Below are 15,138 nucleotides of genomic sequence, written 5' to 3'. Positions count from 1 at the left end.
AGCACAGCGGCACTCTCGGGTCGGTCCTGTTAATCACAGTTGGCTAGACGGGGCATCTCGGCCACTGGAAAGGACTCGTCCAGAGTCACGCTGACGTTGCACGGCAGAGCCAGAACCTTTGAACTCCCGCTCTTTGGCCGCTCAGCGTGCTTGTGCCTGAGCCCGTGGGCAGATTGTGATCTCCTGCCTGGCCTCTCCCTCCCTCAGCGTCCCATGCCAGCCTCGGCTGCTGGCGCCGACCGCCCGTCGGGGGTGCTGCTGGCCAGCTCCTCCACCGTGAGAGGGACAGACGCGGTCTTCGGATTGGCGGTTCTCTCAGCGTGCCGGACCCCCCTCGATACCTTTCTTTTTATTGCCCGTCGATAAATGTTTGTCGAGTGCATGGATGCATGAATGGTAAACGGAGCTTTTAAATTCAGTTTTGTTACGAACTTTGCTTTTTAAAAAAAAATGTTGACTCTCCTCTCCTGACTACTAAAAATGCAAGCACTGATCATGAGCTGACACGTAACAGAGAGGAAATCCTTTTACAGTATAAAACATAAGTAAGGGTAGAATGTTTATAGGATTCTCTAACCCCTTCTGATTCTTAGCATCGTTTTAAGCAGCCTTTGTATAGCGTTACTAATTATATATGCAGTGTTTTGTGTTTTTAATTTCTTCTCTTAATATCTTGCATGAATTGAAGTTTTCCATAAATTCACAGGGACTACCTTGCCTATCTTTTTAAAAAATCGCAGTCTTAAGTGAAGTATAGTTGACAGGCAATATTCTTTCTATTAGTTTCAGGTGTACAACCTAGTGATTTGACAATTCTGTACACGATGAAATGCTCCCCATGGTTCAGTGTAGTTACCTTCTGACACCATACAAATTTATTACAGTGTCTCTGACTGTTTTTTATGCCATACCTTTCATCCCCGTGACTTATTTATTTCATAACTGGAAGTTTGTCCCTCTTAATCCCTGCCACTTACTTTGCCTGTCTCCTCACCTCTGGCAACCACGAGCTTTTTTTCTGCATTTGTGCGTCTGTTTCTGGTTTTTGTTTTTCAAATAATTTTTTTAAAGCTTATTTATTTATTTTGAGAGAGAGACAGAGAGAGAAAGTGGGGGAGGAGCAGAGAGAGAGAGAGAGAGAGAGAGAGAGAGAGAGAGAGAGAGAGAATCCTAAGCAGGCTCTGTACCATCAGCACAGAGCCCGACGCAGGGCTCAAACCCACCAACCGTGAGATCATGACCTGAGCCGAAATTGAAAGTCCTCCGCTTAACTGGCTGAGCCACACAGGTGCCCCTGTTTTTTAAAATAATTTTGAATGTAATACGATATCCCACTGGGTGGTCTTCCCATAATCAATATAGGTTTTGCTTTTTGTAGCCAGTGCCTGGCTGGCATTGCCAGTTCTCTGGAACCAGAGTAATTTAAAGGAAGCAGGATTGCAGTTTGCCTTGGTTAAGTAACTGACCTCTTGGGTATTTCTGTGTTGTGATTATGGCGTGCTGTGATGATGATGTTTTCCCCTTATTTTATTCCAGGATGTTTTTCTGTGGCAGGCAGTGTGGCCATGCTGGCAGACCCGAAGAACTTCGACTGCTGTTCAAGATATTTCTTACCGTCATCTGTCTTCACGTTGTTCTGGTTACATCCCTGGAAGGTAAGGTGCCTGCTTTTCAAATTTTTTTTTTTCCATTTTTTCCCCGTTCTATCTCTGTAATGTGTGTTTACTTAGAATTTATTTTTTTGCTGCAAAATAAGCATAAGGCTTGCCATTTTAACCCTTTAACCATTGGCATTAAATATATTCACAGTTTTGTGCAGCCATCACCACTATCTACTTTCAGAACATTTCGTCATCTCAGATAGAAACTCTGTACGTGTTTCTTTTTTTACTGTTTATTGATTTTTGAGAGAGACAGAGCACAAGCCGGGGAGGGGCAGAGAGAAAGAGAGGGAGAGATAGAATCTGAAACGGGCTCCATGCTCTGAGCTGTCGGCCTAGAGCCAGACGAGGGGTTTGAGCCCACGCACCGCAAGATCGGCGCCTGAGCCGAAGTCGAACGCTTAACCGACCGAGCCGCCCAGGCGCCCCGAAACTCTGTACGTGTTCAACAGTAACTCCCCATTCCCCTTCCCCTCAGTTCCTGGTAACCTCTGTTCTTTCTGTCTCTATGAATTTGTCATTTAGGTACCTCATATAAGTGGAATATTTGTCCTTTTGTGTCTGGCTGATTCACTTAGCATGCTCCCAGGGTTCATCCACGTTGTAGTATGTATCAGAACCGCATGCCTTTTTAAGGCTGAATAGTACTCCATTGTGTGCGTAGACGGCATTTTGTTTATCCATTCATCGTGGATAGACATTTGGGGTATTTCCACCTTTTGCTACTGTAAATAATGCTACTATGAACATTGGTGTACAAGTACAAGTTTGAGTCCATGCTTTCAATCCTTTTGGGTACATAAACCTAGCAGTGGAATTGCCGGATCATATGGTGATTCCGTGGTTGACTTTTTGAGGCTCTGCCACACTGTTTCCCACAGTGGCACTACATTTTACATTCCTCCCGGCAGGGCACAAGGATTCTGTATCCTCACCAACACTTCCTGTTTCCTGCTGTGCCGATAGTGGGTGCGAAACGGTATCTCATTGTGGTTTTGATTTGCACTTCCTTACTGATTAGTGATGGGGAGCATCTTTCATGTGCTCAGTGGACATAATATAGGTGTGTTTTTAGAGAAGCCACTACTAAAACCTTTGGCCCATTTTTGAATTGGGTTGTTTGGGGGTTTTTTGATGTTGAGTTTCAAGAGTTCTTTTTATACTCTGGATATTAAATCATTTACCAGATAATGCAATTTGTAACTATTTTCTCCTACTCTGTGTTATCTTTTCACTGTCTTAATAGTGCGCTTTGATGCACTAAAGGTCTTAATTTTGACGAAGTCCAATTGATCTCTGTTTACTTTTTTGCCTGTGCTTTTGCTGTCTTATCCAAGAAACCGCTGCCAAATCTGATGTCCTGAAGATCTCTCCCTGCATTTTCTTCGAAGAGTTTTAGAGCGTTAGCTCTTGTGTTTAGGAGCTTCGATCCATTTTGAGTTCATTTTTGTATACGGTTTGAGATAAGGGCCCCACTTTGTTCTTTTGCATGTGATAGCCACTTTTCACAGCGCTCTTTGTTGAAAAGACTGTTCTTCCCCCGTTGAATGGTCTTGGTACCTTTGCCAAAAATCACTTGACCGCATGTGTGAGGGTGTATTTTTGGTGTTTATCTGTTTTTTAAAAAAGTAGCTACTTGAAGGCACTTCTGCATGGAAGCTTTAAGGGAAGTAGATGGAGAATTAGCCAAATGAAGCAGAATGGTTTTCAGAAAAGAGGATCTTTAGAATGAAACAAGGAGGAAAGGTACATAAAGGAAGGCAGCAGAAAGGCCAGAAATCCTGGCTGTAACATCTGTAGGTACAGCTGCCAAAAAAATACCACGCTATGCACATGGAAAGCATCCTTGCCTGCAATGTTATTTAAGAGGAATTCTTTTTGTTAAAGTGTATTTTTATTTGTTTTGAGAAAGATACGGAGAGCAAGTGGGGGAGGTGCGGAGAGAGAATCTCAAGCAGGCTCTTCACCTGTCAGCGCAGAGCCCGATGCGGGACTCGAACTCACGAACATGACCCCAAGCCGAAATCGAGAGTCGGACGCCCAACCCACTGAGCCACCCAGGCGCCCCTTTAAGAAGAATTATTCAGGCCACACAGAGAAATACCTTTCTTATTCAGAGGAGAGTGGCAGGAGCAAGGAAACTTTGCTGGATAAAGCGAGTATCAACGAACAGCAAACGATGACATGTAAACAACACACACACACACACACACACACACAACTTAAGTGGAAAACTTCCCAACAGGCTAAAACACAACTGACAGTCTTTCAAAAAGTAGGCACTGGGGCATGTCAGGAAGCCACCACACTTTCCAAAAAGAAATGACACGAGCTAAGTGCATACTGACTGCTTATAGTGCGCCAAGTTCCTACCTGCTTTACACATTCACTCTCTTAAGCTTCTCAACCAAATCCATGAAGGAGAGATCCTAGCCGTAGCCCCATTTCCCAAATCAAGACACTGAGTCTCAGAGAGCTAAGTAAGTTACTCGAGGAAGTGGCTGACGGGGATTTGTGGCCAGCTCTGAAATTTGTGCTCATAACCAGAAAGCCAGAGTTCTCAAACCTCTGAAAACATCGGTTCTCAAGATAGCAGAATGCCCTGGAGGACTTGTTAAAACGGGTTTCTGTGTCCCTCCCCCACAGTCTTTGATTCAGTAGGTGGAGGGCAGGACCCAAGAACTGACATTTCTAACAAGCTCCCAGGTGATGTTGATGTGATTGGCCCAGAGTCTACACTGCCTGCACAGCTTGCCGAAGACATAAGTAGGGGGTGCAAACTCCCCCCCCCGCCCCGATGGAGATCACAAGTTACGAACTCTGTCGCGGGCCTGTGACGTTTATGTAAACTATGCTCGCACATCGTCTTCTCGGGGCATTAAAACGTCACTGTGGGATTGGTGGAGCAGAAATCAAATGTCCCCACTCTACTGATGAGTAAATGTCCCCAGGGACGTAAGTCTTTCTGAAAAAATGTATTTAAACATGATGAAAAGGGGGCAGGTAAACAGGAAAGTACACGCACACTGACGGCTCCCGTGTCTCTCTGACCGAGAATGATCTGTGCCGATGGGACCATGTGTGGCCCGTGTGTGGAATAAGCCAGAAGCGCCAGGGAGTTAACGCTTCAGAACAGTGAGGGCTGAGAGTTTGTGTTCACCTGCGTCAGCTTCCTCGTCCTTTGGCGAGGTGATGCTGAGGTATGTTCTACAAACCTAGTAGATTGTTGGATTGTGCCGCAGTTACCCGTAGTAGTAACCCGCTCATTAGTGTACCCATTGTGGGCTTTACTCCCTTCCCTATCATACTTCCCTACTCCCTCCCTCAGCTTTCTGGGGTCCCCCCACTTGGAACCTCACTAATTTTCCAAGGTCCAGCTAAATATCACTACCTCTATAAAATCTGCCCTGATCTCCTCAAAAGAAGTAAATCTCTCTCCCCAATGCTCCTTTCTCTCTTTTTTTTTTAAATAATTTTTTTGAGAGAGGGAGAGCAGGGGAGGGGAGGGGTGGGGGGGAATCGGAAGTGGGCTCCGTGCCGACAGCAGGAGCCTGAAGCAGGGCTCGAACCCATGAACCATGAGATTATGACCTGAGCTGAAGTGGACGCTTAACCGACTGAGCCACCCAGGCGCCCTGCTCCTTTTTCTCTTTGTCCATATCTCTTTATACTTGTCACCTTATATGACGGCATTAGGTACTTCCTTTGCCGAATGCACTTTAATGCATCACGAGTCCTTTTAGTGCACCGTCCCCGGGCCGCGTGAGAAGGGAGAAGAAGGGTTTGACGAGGCGGGTGGGACACTGATGGGAAGCAACCTAATGAGGACTGGGGGCTTGCCCTGGGCCAGGCCCTGCTGGGTGCTTTATGTACGTCATCTCATTTAATCCTCACAAAAACGCATCACGATAGATAGGTTTAGTCTCAGTTTGCAGATGAAGAAATGGAGTATCAAAGAGATTAAGTCATTTGCACAGAGCCTGAGAGCTTGGGGGATTCCCTGTTGGAACCCATAGCCTATACTGTTCACACTCCACCAGGCTGCCTCGTAAGTGCCTGGAGACCAAATGCACGTGTCGGTGAGGCACGGGGAGACGCTGGAGAGGGAGGGGGTCTGGGGTAAGCTGCCAGAGAGCAGCCATTATCCTGGGCTCTGGGGGCTCTGGATCGCAAACACAGTAGCTTCGCCCTGGAAGCCTGAGAGTGACTCAGTAGCTCTTAATTAACAGTAGGAGAGGTCGGTCTGACAGTCTTTTATTAGGCCACTGGCCAACAGAGAGAATCCTTAGACCTTAGCGCTTTCAGTTGTATAATTTGGTAACGTGTGAGGGAATCATTCTTGGTCTACCAGAATCCCAGATGAGCTTTGGTAGGTAACTATACTTTCTAGCCTCTAGCTTTCCTGGGCTATGCCATGCCTTTTTCTTTTTTCTTTCTCTCTCTCTCTCTCTCTTTTTTTTTTTTTTTTTTTTTTTTTTTTTTTTTTTGTCTTTGAAGGAGGTCTTCTTTTAGGTACAACTATTTTCCAGAGGGTGAAATGACATAATAATGGAAGATGGTTATAATCTCATTCTTGCAGGGTTGTCTTCCCCATTTGGAAACAATTACACATTTGAGCCAGTTTAGTGAGCTCATGAGCTATAATCCCCAACTTTCTCTCTCTGGTCTGGGCCTAGATCTTTCTGTGCTGCAGGCATTTCCAGTGGTAGATTCCTCTCTAATTCCCCTCTTCCAAGGCCTCACTGTCTTATTTCCTCTTACCTTCTCATGCTTTGTCCATCCAAGTCTTTGTTCTTCCTTGTGCAGTGCACGTTAAAGCTGTAGGAGCATAGACTGTAATGCTCTTGAAAGGCAGGGAACCTGTCTTGTTTGACTTTGTCCTCTAGTATCAAACCGGGTGCTGCACTCCTTCCCTCTCAATTCCCCATCTGTGCAAATGAGGTTTCAAATACCATGGCGTTGATCTGATGCTCAGCCAGTCTTCCAGCCCTCCGAGTTCCCACTACCCCGACACAGGCATGAGGCCGCTTCTGGTAGACCCTCACTCTTTTCCCTGGCAGGTAGAAGTGGCGACAGGGAATGGTAGAGGCTCTGGATAGATTGAGGAGGAAACTGAAAGCAGAGGACGTTTTGTGTCTGATTTTCCACTTGGAAGCCCTGGTCGGAACTCCTCATAGCAGCCTATACGTCAACACGGGGAGCATGGTAGAGATGAAAGATGGTGGCATAGTGCATTTGGGCAGAAAGAAGGCTAGAGATGATGTCTTTTTCAAGTCTTTTTTGTCTCTTGTGGGGCAGGGTAGAGATTCTGATTGGCCCTCACTTTCCTTGTGGGTAGCTGTGTTGTGAGCCAGGTGCAGGGACAGGGCTACAAAAGTGATGGTGTAGACAATTTAGACTGGCAGCCAGGTGCAGGATGTGACAGACACTCACTGGTGGGACCTGAGGGGACCTGGTCAGCAAGAGACGGACCTGCAGGCCAGGGTGGGCTACTGAGAGAATTGACCATGCGGGCCCGTGACACAGCCTTCAGCAGTGAATGCCAACTGGATACCCAGGAACCCCACAGGGTGAGGGAGATCTTCGGAGAGGTCGTCGAGAACCCAGTGCTCAACATGGGGTGGGCTCACAGATCCAGGCTCTTGGTCCCTGTTGCCAGAAGGACACTAGCGCCCCATTCCCAACCTGGAAGCCAACTTGACTACCGGAAGGAAGAGGCGGGAATACAAAGATTGTGCATTTTTCCAAAAGACATTGACTTAACTGGAGATCATTTTAGAGCAAAAGAGAGAGCGACCTTAAATCATCAGGTTTAAGAATGCTTTTCCTGAACCTCTGGAATAGAGGCTCAAAAATAAGATGGAACCTTCTTAGACATTAAAGGAAGCTTGGGTATTTTTGTATCCATTTGTTTATTGTTGCTATTGTTTGTACATCTAACTTCTGTTTATAAATTTTAAACTAAGCTTAAAATGAATACATATTAAACACTTCAGACGTGTGAGGACACTTTGCTAGGCATTGTTGAAGGTGATCATCATATCCCAAATTCTGCTTTTCCTTCTGGTTTTCTCTTTTCAGGTATGAAGAAATATCTAGTCAGGTCCTTGTGGGTAAGGGTGGCGACTTTTTCCTCTCTGTATCCTTCATAGTCTAGCACAGACTAAGTGCTCAATAAACTCTTGTTGTTTGACTGGTTTTGATTTGTGACTCTAGTCACAGGCCTAGAGATACTCTAGAACGTGAGCCTCTCCCCTCAGCTTACATCACCAGCATCGCCCTCGTCTGAAGCCAGTGAGTTCTGATACGACATAGGTTACTCTTCTAAAGTTTTGCATAGGCCGCAATGGAGTGGCTGCTCATTGGCTAGAATTACTCTTGAAGAATGGTGTCCTCGCCTCTCTATGATGAAGGGTCTCAGCTGATTGCCTGTTAAGATTCCTTCAAACTCTGAGATTCTGTGCGTTCAATTGTCCAGTAGGGACAGTCTTCAGATTCCTAATTCACTGTCCTGGGTTTACTAGGGATCTTCGGGGTCTGCTTTGAACCGAGAACCACTTATGTCTGCCATCTCATTTCAAAGCTGCTCTCCAATTCAAAATTCTTAATGTGAAGTTGGAAACAATTTAAAATAGTTTTTAGGGGCGCCTGGGTGGCTCAGTCAGTTGAGCGTCCGACTTCGGCTCAGGTCATGATCTCACGGTTTGTGAGTTCGAGCCCCGCGTCAGGCTCTGTGCTGACGGCTCAGAGCCTGGAGCCTGTTTCAGATTCTGTGTCTCCCTCTCTCTCTGACTCTCCCCCGTTCATGCTCTGTCTCTCTCTGTCTCAAAAATAAATAAACGTTAAAAAAAAAATTTAAAAAAAAATAGTTTTTAAACATGTTTTTACGTAAGGTGATTTCAAAGGGTCTTAAAGTTACAGCGAAGCCAATCAATCTCTTGATTTCTAAATTGATAAAAGCTCCCAAAGTGGCTTTTGCTGACTGGCAAATCAGCCAGTTGCCAGTGCTATCCTTGCCTTGCTCGTCATGGAAAAGTCCCAGTGTTCCTTGGTAGGATCCAGTAGCAACAGCTCATAGTCCCGGACTTTAAAAACAGCAGCAGATGTGGCACCTGGGTGGCTCAGTCAGTTGATTGTCCGACTCTTGGTTTCAGCTCAGGTCATGATCTCACGGTTCGCGGGTTCGTGCTCCGCACCGGGCTCTGTGCTGACAGTGCGGAGCCTGCTTCGGATTCTCTCTCTCCCTCTCTCTCTGCCCCTCCTCTGCTTGTGTTCTCTCTCTCAAAATAAATAAATAAACTTTATTAAAAAAAAAAAAACCCAGCGGCAGCAACAACCCAACTGGATATTTCTGTAGGTCTTCATGGTTTACAAGGCACCTTGGCATACGTCATCTCACCATGTCCCTGCTGAGGTAGGCAAAGAAAATTCTATTATCCCTACTTTGCTGATGAGAAGATTGAAGCTTAAAGCAATGCAGTAACTTTGAAAGTTACTCAGCAAGAAGTAGTATCAGGGTCCTTGAAAGCAGCTCTCCAGAACTCTGTCCTCCACATCAGCCTGCACAAAGTACTTGCTTTTGGCAATAGGAGTACGTTGTAGCCAACATCCTTAACAATGGTGATTTTAATCATAAGGAATGTCCGTTTAGACCAGGGGTTGGCAAACCTTTTCTGTGAAGAGCCAGCTAATAAATATTTTTGGACTCATGCGTCATCCACAGTCTCTGTGGCACCTAGTCGACTCTGTTGGTGTAGGCAAAGCAGCCATAGGCAATATGCAAATAGGCGTGGCTTTGCACCAATGAAACTTTTGTTACAAACGTGGGATTTGGCCCATGGGCCGTAGTTTACAGATCCCTGATTTGGACAGAGCAGAAGCGGTACAGCATATACTACTGATCAAATTTATATGCCAACCATACCTTGCTCTTTACTTGCTGGCCAAGCCCTGGCTTCACAGGGTGCTTGCTCCTTTCCACATGACTCAGGAGCAAATCCCAATTATTCTAAGCCAACCGTGGAAATGCTGTTCCTTGCCAGTGTTTGATTTTAGGAGTGGGCATGTGGCTTCCTTTTGACCAATAAGACACATGGGAAAATCTGCTGGGGGACTTTGAGGAAAAATTTCCCCACTCTTTTTTGAAATTATTTTTTTAATGTTTATTTATTTTTGAGACAGAGAGGGAGAGCCTAAGTTGGGGAGGGGCATAGGCAGAGAGGGAGACACAGAATCTGAAGCAGGCTCCAGGCTCTGAGCTGTCAGCACAGAGCCCGACTTGGGGCTTGGACTCACGAGCCGTGAGATCATGACCTGAGCTGAGGTCACAAGGTTAACCTATGGAGCCACCCAGGCACCCCCAGAATTTCCCCACTCTTAAAATGAGACTCAAGGAGAAATAGTTTTTCTTCTTCTGGAGCTGCGCTGTCCAATATGATAGCCATTAGGCACATGTGACTATTAAATTTAAATTAATTAAAACTAAATGAAATTAAAAATTCAGTTCCTCAGTCACACTAGCTACAATTTAAGTGCTCAGGAGTCCCATGGGGCTAGTGGTTGCTGTACTGGACAGTGCAAATGCATAATATTTCCATCACTGCAGGAAGTTCTGTCAGATAGTGCTGTATCTGGATGTTTCTGGGTCTGGATTTGATGCCTGGAACACTGGTTGCCATCTTAAATACATTGAGAGGAGGTAGTGAGTGCCAGTGGAAAATGGAGATACCCTGAGAGTTTGAAGATATTGAGCGAGGGGCGCCTGGGTGGCTCAGTCGGTTAAGCGTCTGACTTCAGCTCAGGTCACGATCTCGCGGTCCGTGAGTTCGAGCCCCGCGTCGGGCTCTGGGCTGATGGCTCAGAGCCTGGAGCCTGCTTCCGATTCTGTGTCTCCCTCTCTCTCTGCCCCTCCCCCGTTCATGCTCTGTCTCTCTCTGTCTCAAAAATAAATAAACGTTAAAAAAAAATTAAAAAAAAAAAAAGATGTTGAGCGAACAGTGTTCTGAAGGTGAAAGAACAGAAGCATGGAAAGGGCCTGGGTCTTCCTGAGCTGCAGGATGAACCCTCTTAGAACTGTCTGCTTTAGGATTTCTTAAGTGGCTAAATGAATGTCTTTAATGTTTATGGTACTTTTAATTGGGTATTCTATGACTTGCCCCCGAAAGCATTCTTACACATAGAAGAGTTAACATTTCAAAGGTTTACAGTTGATTCTTGAAAAAAAAACAACGGGGGTTAGGGGTGCCGATCCCCGTACAGTCAAAAATGTGCACATAACTTTGACTCCCCAGAAACTTAACAACTAATAGCCTACTGTTGACCAGAAGCCTTACCGATAACATACATAGTTGATTAATGCATATTTTGTATGTTATACGCATTATACACTATATTTAAAAAAAATTTTTTAATGTTTATTTATTTTGGGGAGAGAGAGAGACAGACAGACAGCATGAGTGGGGAAGGGGCAGAGAGAGAGGGAGACACGGAATCCAAAGCAGGCTCCAGGCTCTGAACTGTCAGCACAGAGCCCGACGTGGGGCTCGAACTCACAAACCGCGAGCTCATGACCTGAGCTGAAGTCGCATGCTTAACTGACTGAGCCACCCAGGTACACTGGGTGTACTGTATTTTTATGATAAAGTAAGCTAGAGAGAGGAAAATGTTGTTAAGAAAATCGTAAGGAAGAAAAAATACATTTGCAGTACTGGCCTGTATTTATTGAAAAAATCTGCGTGTAAGTGGACCCGCGCAGTCAAACCCGTGTTATTCAAGGGTCAAATGTGCTATGCATGATGTCCTTGTAAATGCTTCATGTGTTACTTTAGTGGAACCGGACAATAGCAACAATCAAGTGTTAATCCCTTATTTCCTAGATGAGAGAGCTGAGGCTTGGACAGTTTGAGTCACTTCCAAGTTCACACAGCTGGAAAGTGGAGGTGCTGGGATTCTAGAACCTGTGTTCTTAACCGTTTCCTTTGTGTTTAGTCCCTGAAGCAGTCGGAGATGGTTTTTACACAACTTTGACTGAAACTTAGCCATGTTCATTCATCCTGAAATGGATTTGTACTCCCAAGGGACCAGATAAAGATTGAGGGAGATCTGAAGGATAAAAGCAGTAGCTCCACTGATTTAATCTATCAGGGAGTAAGTTGATATTCCAAGGGAATACGCTGTTGAAAGGTACCTTGAGGCGGGTGTCTCTTTACTTCAAGGAAATAATAAGAAACACATTGATCTTGGCAAGAAGTCTTGTGTTCATAAGATCGCAGTGCTGCTGTAAAAAAAACATCAGTATAAATCGAGGATGCTTTTGTAATGACGTCTGTGGCAATTGTGTTAGTTTCTTTTAGGAATGCACGTAGCTTGAAGTAAAAGCTACTCCTGTTGCTGTAGTGTTCATTACAGTATATAGGATTTTGTTAAAGAAGAGAGAAATGAAAAATGTGAAATGGGCAGTAGTCTCACTTTGGCGAATAAATTAGAATTACTTCTAATTATCTCATTAATTGAATGAATAAGAACCGAACACAGAGTTCTTAGTATGCGGTGGTGTATTTCAACCGTATAGTCGTTTTTTTTTTTTGTCTTGCTCCTAATATATGATATGTTATTACACTGATTTGGATTCATGGTAAGGTCTAACGTTCCGGGTTTTAGTGGACGGGCAGGAGGGGATGAGTTTGAATTCGTAAAAAATGTCCAGTTACAGGATCTTTTCAAAATAGAATTTTAATACTTTTAAGTGAGTTGCATGATGTGACTACAACGCAAACTCTATCTGAGGTCAGGGGCTTTGTGTCATTTCCTGCTACAACCCAGTCCCTGGCGTATGCAGTAGGCCTTTAAACATTTTACCAAATGAATAAACTGGGCAGATTCCTTCATGTTTCTGGGCTTGTTTCTTCACTTATAGTGTGAGGAGGGTGGGCTAGTTTGGTGTGTAGTCTTTTCCCTACCTAGGACCTATTTTGTACTTCTTTTCGTCCCCTGAACTCCAAGCCCGAAAAGATAGCATCTTTCAAATGATTTATTTAAGAATTTTTTTTTTCATTTTTGTGTTGAGCAAAGACGTACATAACTGGATCCAGTTTTTGTGATCAGCAGTAGAAAACCAGTACAGCTATAATTTTTACAAATCACACTCTAATTTTCTCATGCAGCTTACTGTGGGTAAATAAGCAATTTTTGAAATAATGATCTATAATCTAAGTGACTATGCTGCCAGTTTTCTAGATCTATAAAATTGTACTAGGTCGTCTTCAAGTCTCCTTTACCTCTGAAATGAATTTCTATGACCTTCCGTTTCCTGATGTGTAATGCACAGATGGAACCCCATGGGTCTTTCTAGGAGATGAATTCCTATGGCCCTAAGCTATGGAAACTTGAATTAGACAGTGTTGTAATGGATAGTCCCACTAATCAAGCGTTAGTGAATACATAAGAATGTTTTATAGTTAGATGGAAGTAACATACCTGCAAATTTTGGAAAGAAACCATCTTCATAATTTTTTAAGTGCCTCTCTATGAGTTATTGATATGTCGCTTGCCTTAAGAAAAAAATCAGGGAGCGCCTGGCTGGCTCAGTCAGAAGAGCATGTGACTCTTGATCTTGGGGCTGTGAGTTTGAGCCCCACATTCGGTGTAGAGATTACTTAAAAATAAAATCTTAAAAGGAAAAAAACACCATTATTATATAAAAGTAAACTTTATTCAAGAGCACAGAGTCTGAGTTAATAATTATGATTTATTGCTAGAACTGTGATAAAATATAAATGTAATATAATTTTATGCAATATAATCACCCCTGTTTTACAGGTGCACAAATACAAGCAGGGAAATGTTAGAAATTTACTCAAGGCAGAGCCAGGATTTGAAACCAAGTAAGTCTTACTCAAGAGCCTGGTCTTTTTTTTTTTTTTTAAAGTTTATTTAAATATTTTGACAGAGAGCAAGAGCATGAGCCAGGGAAAGGGCAGAGAGAGAGAAAGGGAGAGAGAGAATCCCAAGCAGGCTCCACAGTCAGCGGAGAGCCCGATACAGGGCTCAGTCTCACGAACTGACCTGAGTCGAAAACAAGTCAGACGCTTAACTGCCTGAGCCCCCCAGGTGCCCCAAGAGCCCAGTCTCTCAATCACATTTAAAGCTTGGTTAAGGAGGTATGCTCATTCATTTATTACAAATGAATGGACATGGCTCTTCATTCAGATGGAGGAAATTACCAGATCAAGATTTACACGTTATTAAAAGTGAGGAATCCCAGATCAGTCTTTCAGAGCTCACAACAAGCCAAAGACAATATAAGGCGAAGACATTAGAACACGAGCCACTAACGTACAAAGGCCAAAAGGCCTGCTAAGGATTTTCTATCCAGAAGCGCTACAGCAAAGCCTTTTACACGGCCTCAAAATAGAGGCAACTCACGAATACTTTTCTTTAAAAATTTTTTTTTTAATTTTTATTTTCTTAAGGATGTCTCCATCCAATGTGGGGCTCAAACTCATGCCTATGAGAACAAGAGGTCATGCTCTGCCAACTAAGCCAACCAGGTGTCCCAAATATACAACTTTTCCAGCCAAGTAGTATGCATCGGCAGTACACATCCAGCTTTTGTTAGTGGCTTTACTGGTATGCATCTACTTAGAGAAATGGTTTGTCACATGGGAGTTCTACTCTTGAGGGTCATGAGAAAATCATGATATGGATGTTTGCTGGGAGCAAAGCGAGGGAGGTGAGTCACAAAGAAGGGGAGTTCATATTGAGCCTCAAAGTGGCAGGGACTCCTCTACCTCCTCCAATTCATATTTTTTACATGAAATTTATTGTCACATTGGTTTCTGTACAACACCCAGGGCTCGTCCCAACAGGTGCCCTCCTCCATGCCCATCACCCACTTTCCCCTCTCCACCCCCCCCACCATCAACCCTCAGTTTATTCTCAGTATTTAAGAGTCTCTTAGGGTTTGCCTCCTTCCCTCTCTGTCTTCCCCCCACTTCCCCTCCCCCCTGGTCTTCTCCTTCCCTCTCTGTAACTTCTTCCCCCCACTTCCCCTCCCCCCTGGTCTTCTGTTGAGTTTCTCAAGACCCACATATGACTGAAAACATACGGTATCTGTCTTTCTTTGTCTGACTTATTTCACTTAGCATAACAGTCTCCGGTTCCATCCACGTTGCTACAAATAGCCAGATTTCATTCTTTCTCATTGCCAGGTAGTATTCCATTGTATATATAACCCCCATCTTCTTTTTCCATTCATTAGTTGATGGACATTTAGGCTCTTTCCATAATTTGGCTATTGTTGAAGGTGCTGCTATAAACATTAGGGTACAAGTGCCCCCATGCATCAGCTCTCAAACTCATATTGATTTCTTGACTTTTGACCTCGTCAATATCATGACAAAGAACAAGAGAGAAAATGGTGGTTGGGGAGAGTAATTTTAGTATTAATTTTGTCCCATCATTAGTTTAATGGATATTA

General features: G+C 44.2%; 1 protein-coding gene across 2 annotated transcripts in view; it reads left to right on the top strand.

Annotated features, from left to right (window-relative positions):
* The window catches only part of ADGRG2 (adhesion G protein-coupled receptor G2), a 121,496-nt gene that overhangs the window by 51,495 nt on the left and 54,863 nt on the right, over positions 1-15,138 (top strand). For both annotated transcript variants that reach the window (XM_027054634.2, XM_027054635.2), the window contains exon 3: positions 1,537-1,655. In XM_027054634.2, coding sequence (XP_026910435.1) covers positions 1,538-1,655 — 118 coding nt within the window. In that variant the 5' untranslated portion in view covers position 1,537. The remainder of the gene's footprint in view (positions 1-1,536; positions 1,656-15,138) is intronic.

This window comes from Acinonyx jubatus, chromosome X (genome assembly GCF_027475565.1).
Source record: "Acinonyx jubatus isolate Ajub_Pintada_27869175 chromosome X, VMU_Ajub_asm_v1.0, whole genome shotgun sequence".
Lineage (NCBI taxonomy): Eukaryota > Metazoa > Chordata > Mammalia > Carnivora > Felidae > Acinonyx > Acinonyx jubatus.
Note: the sequence above shows the minus strand (reverse complement) of the source record. Positions and strands in the feature narration are given on the sequence as shown.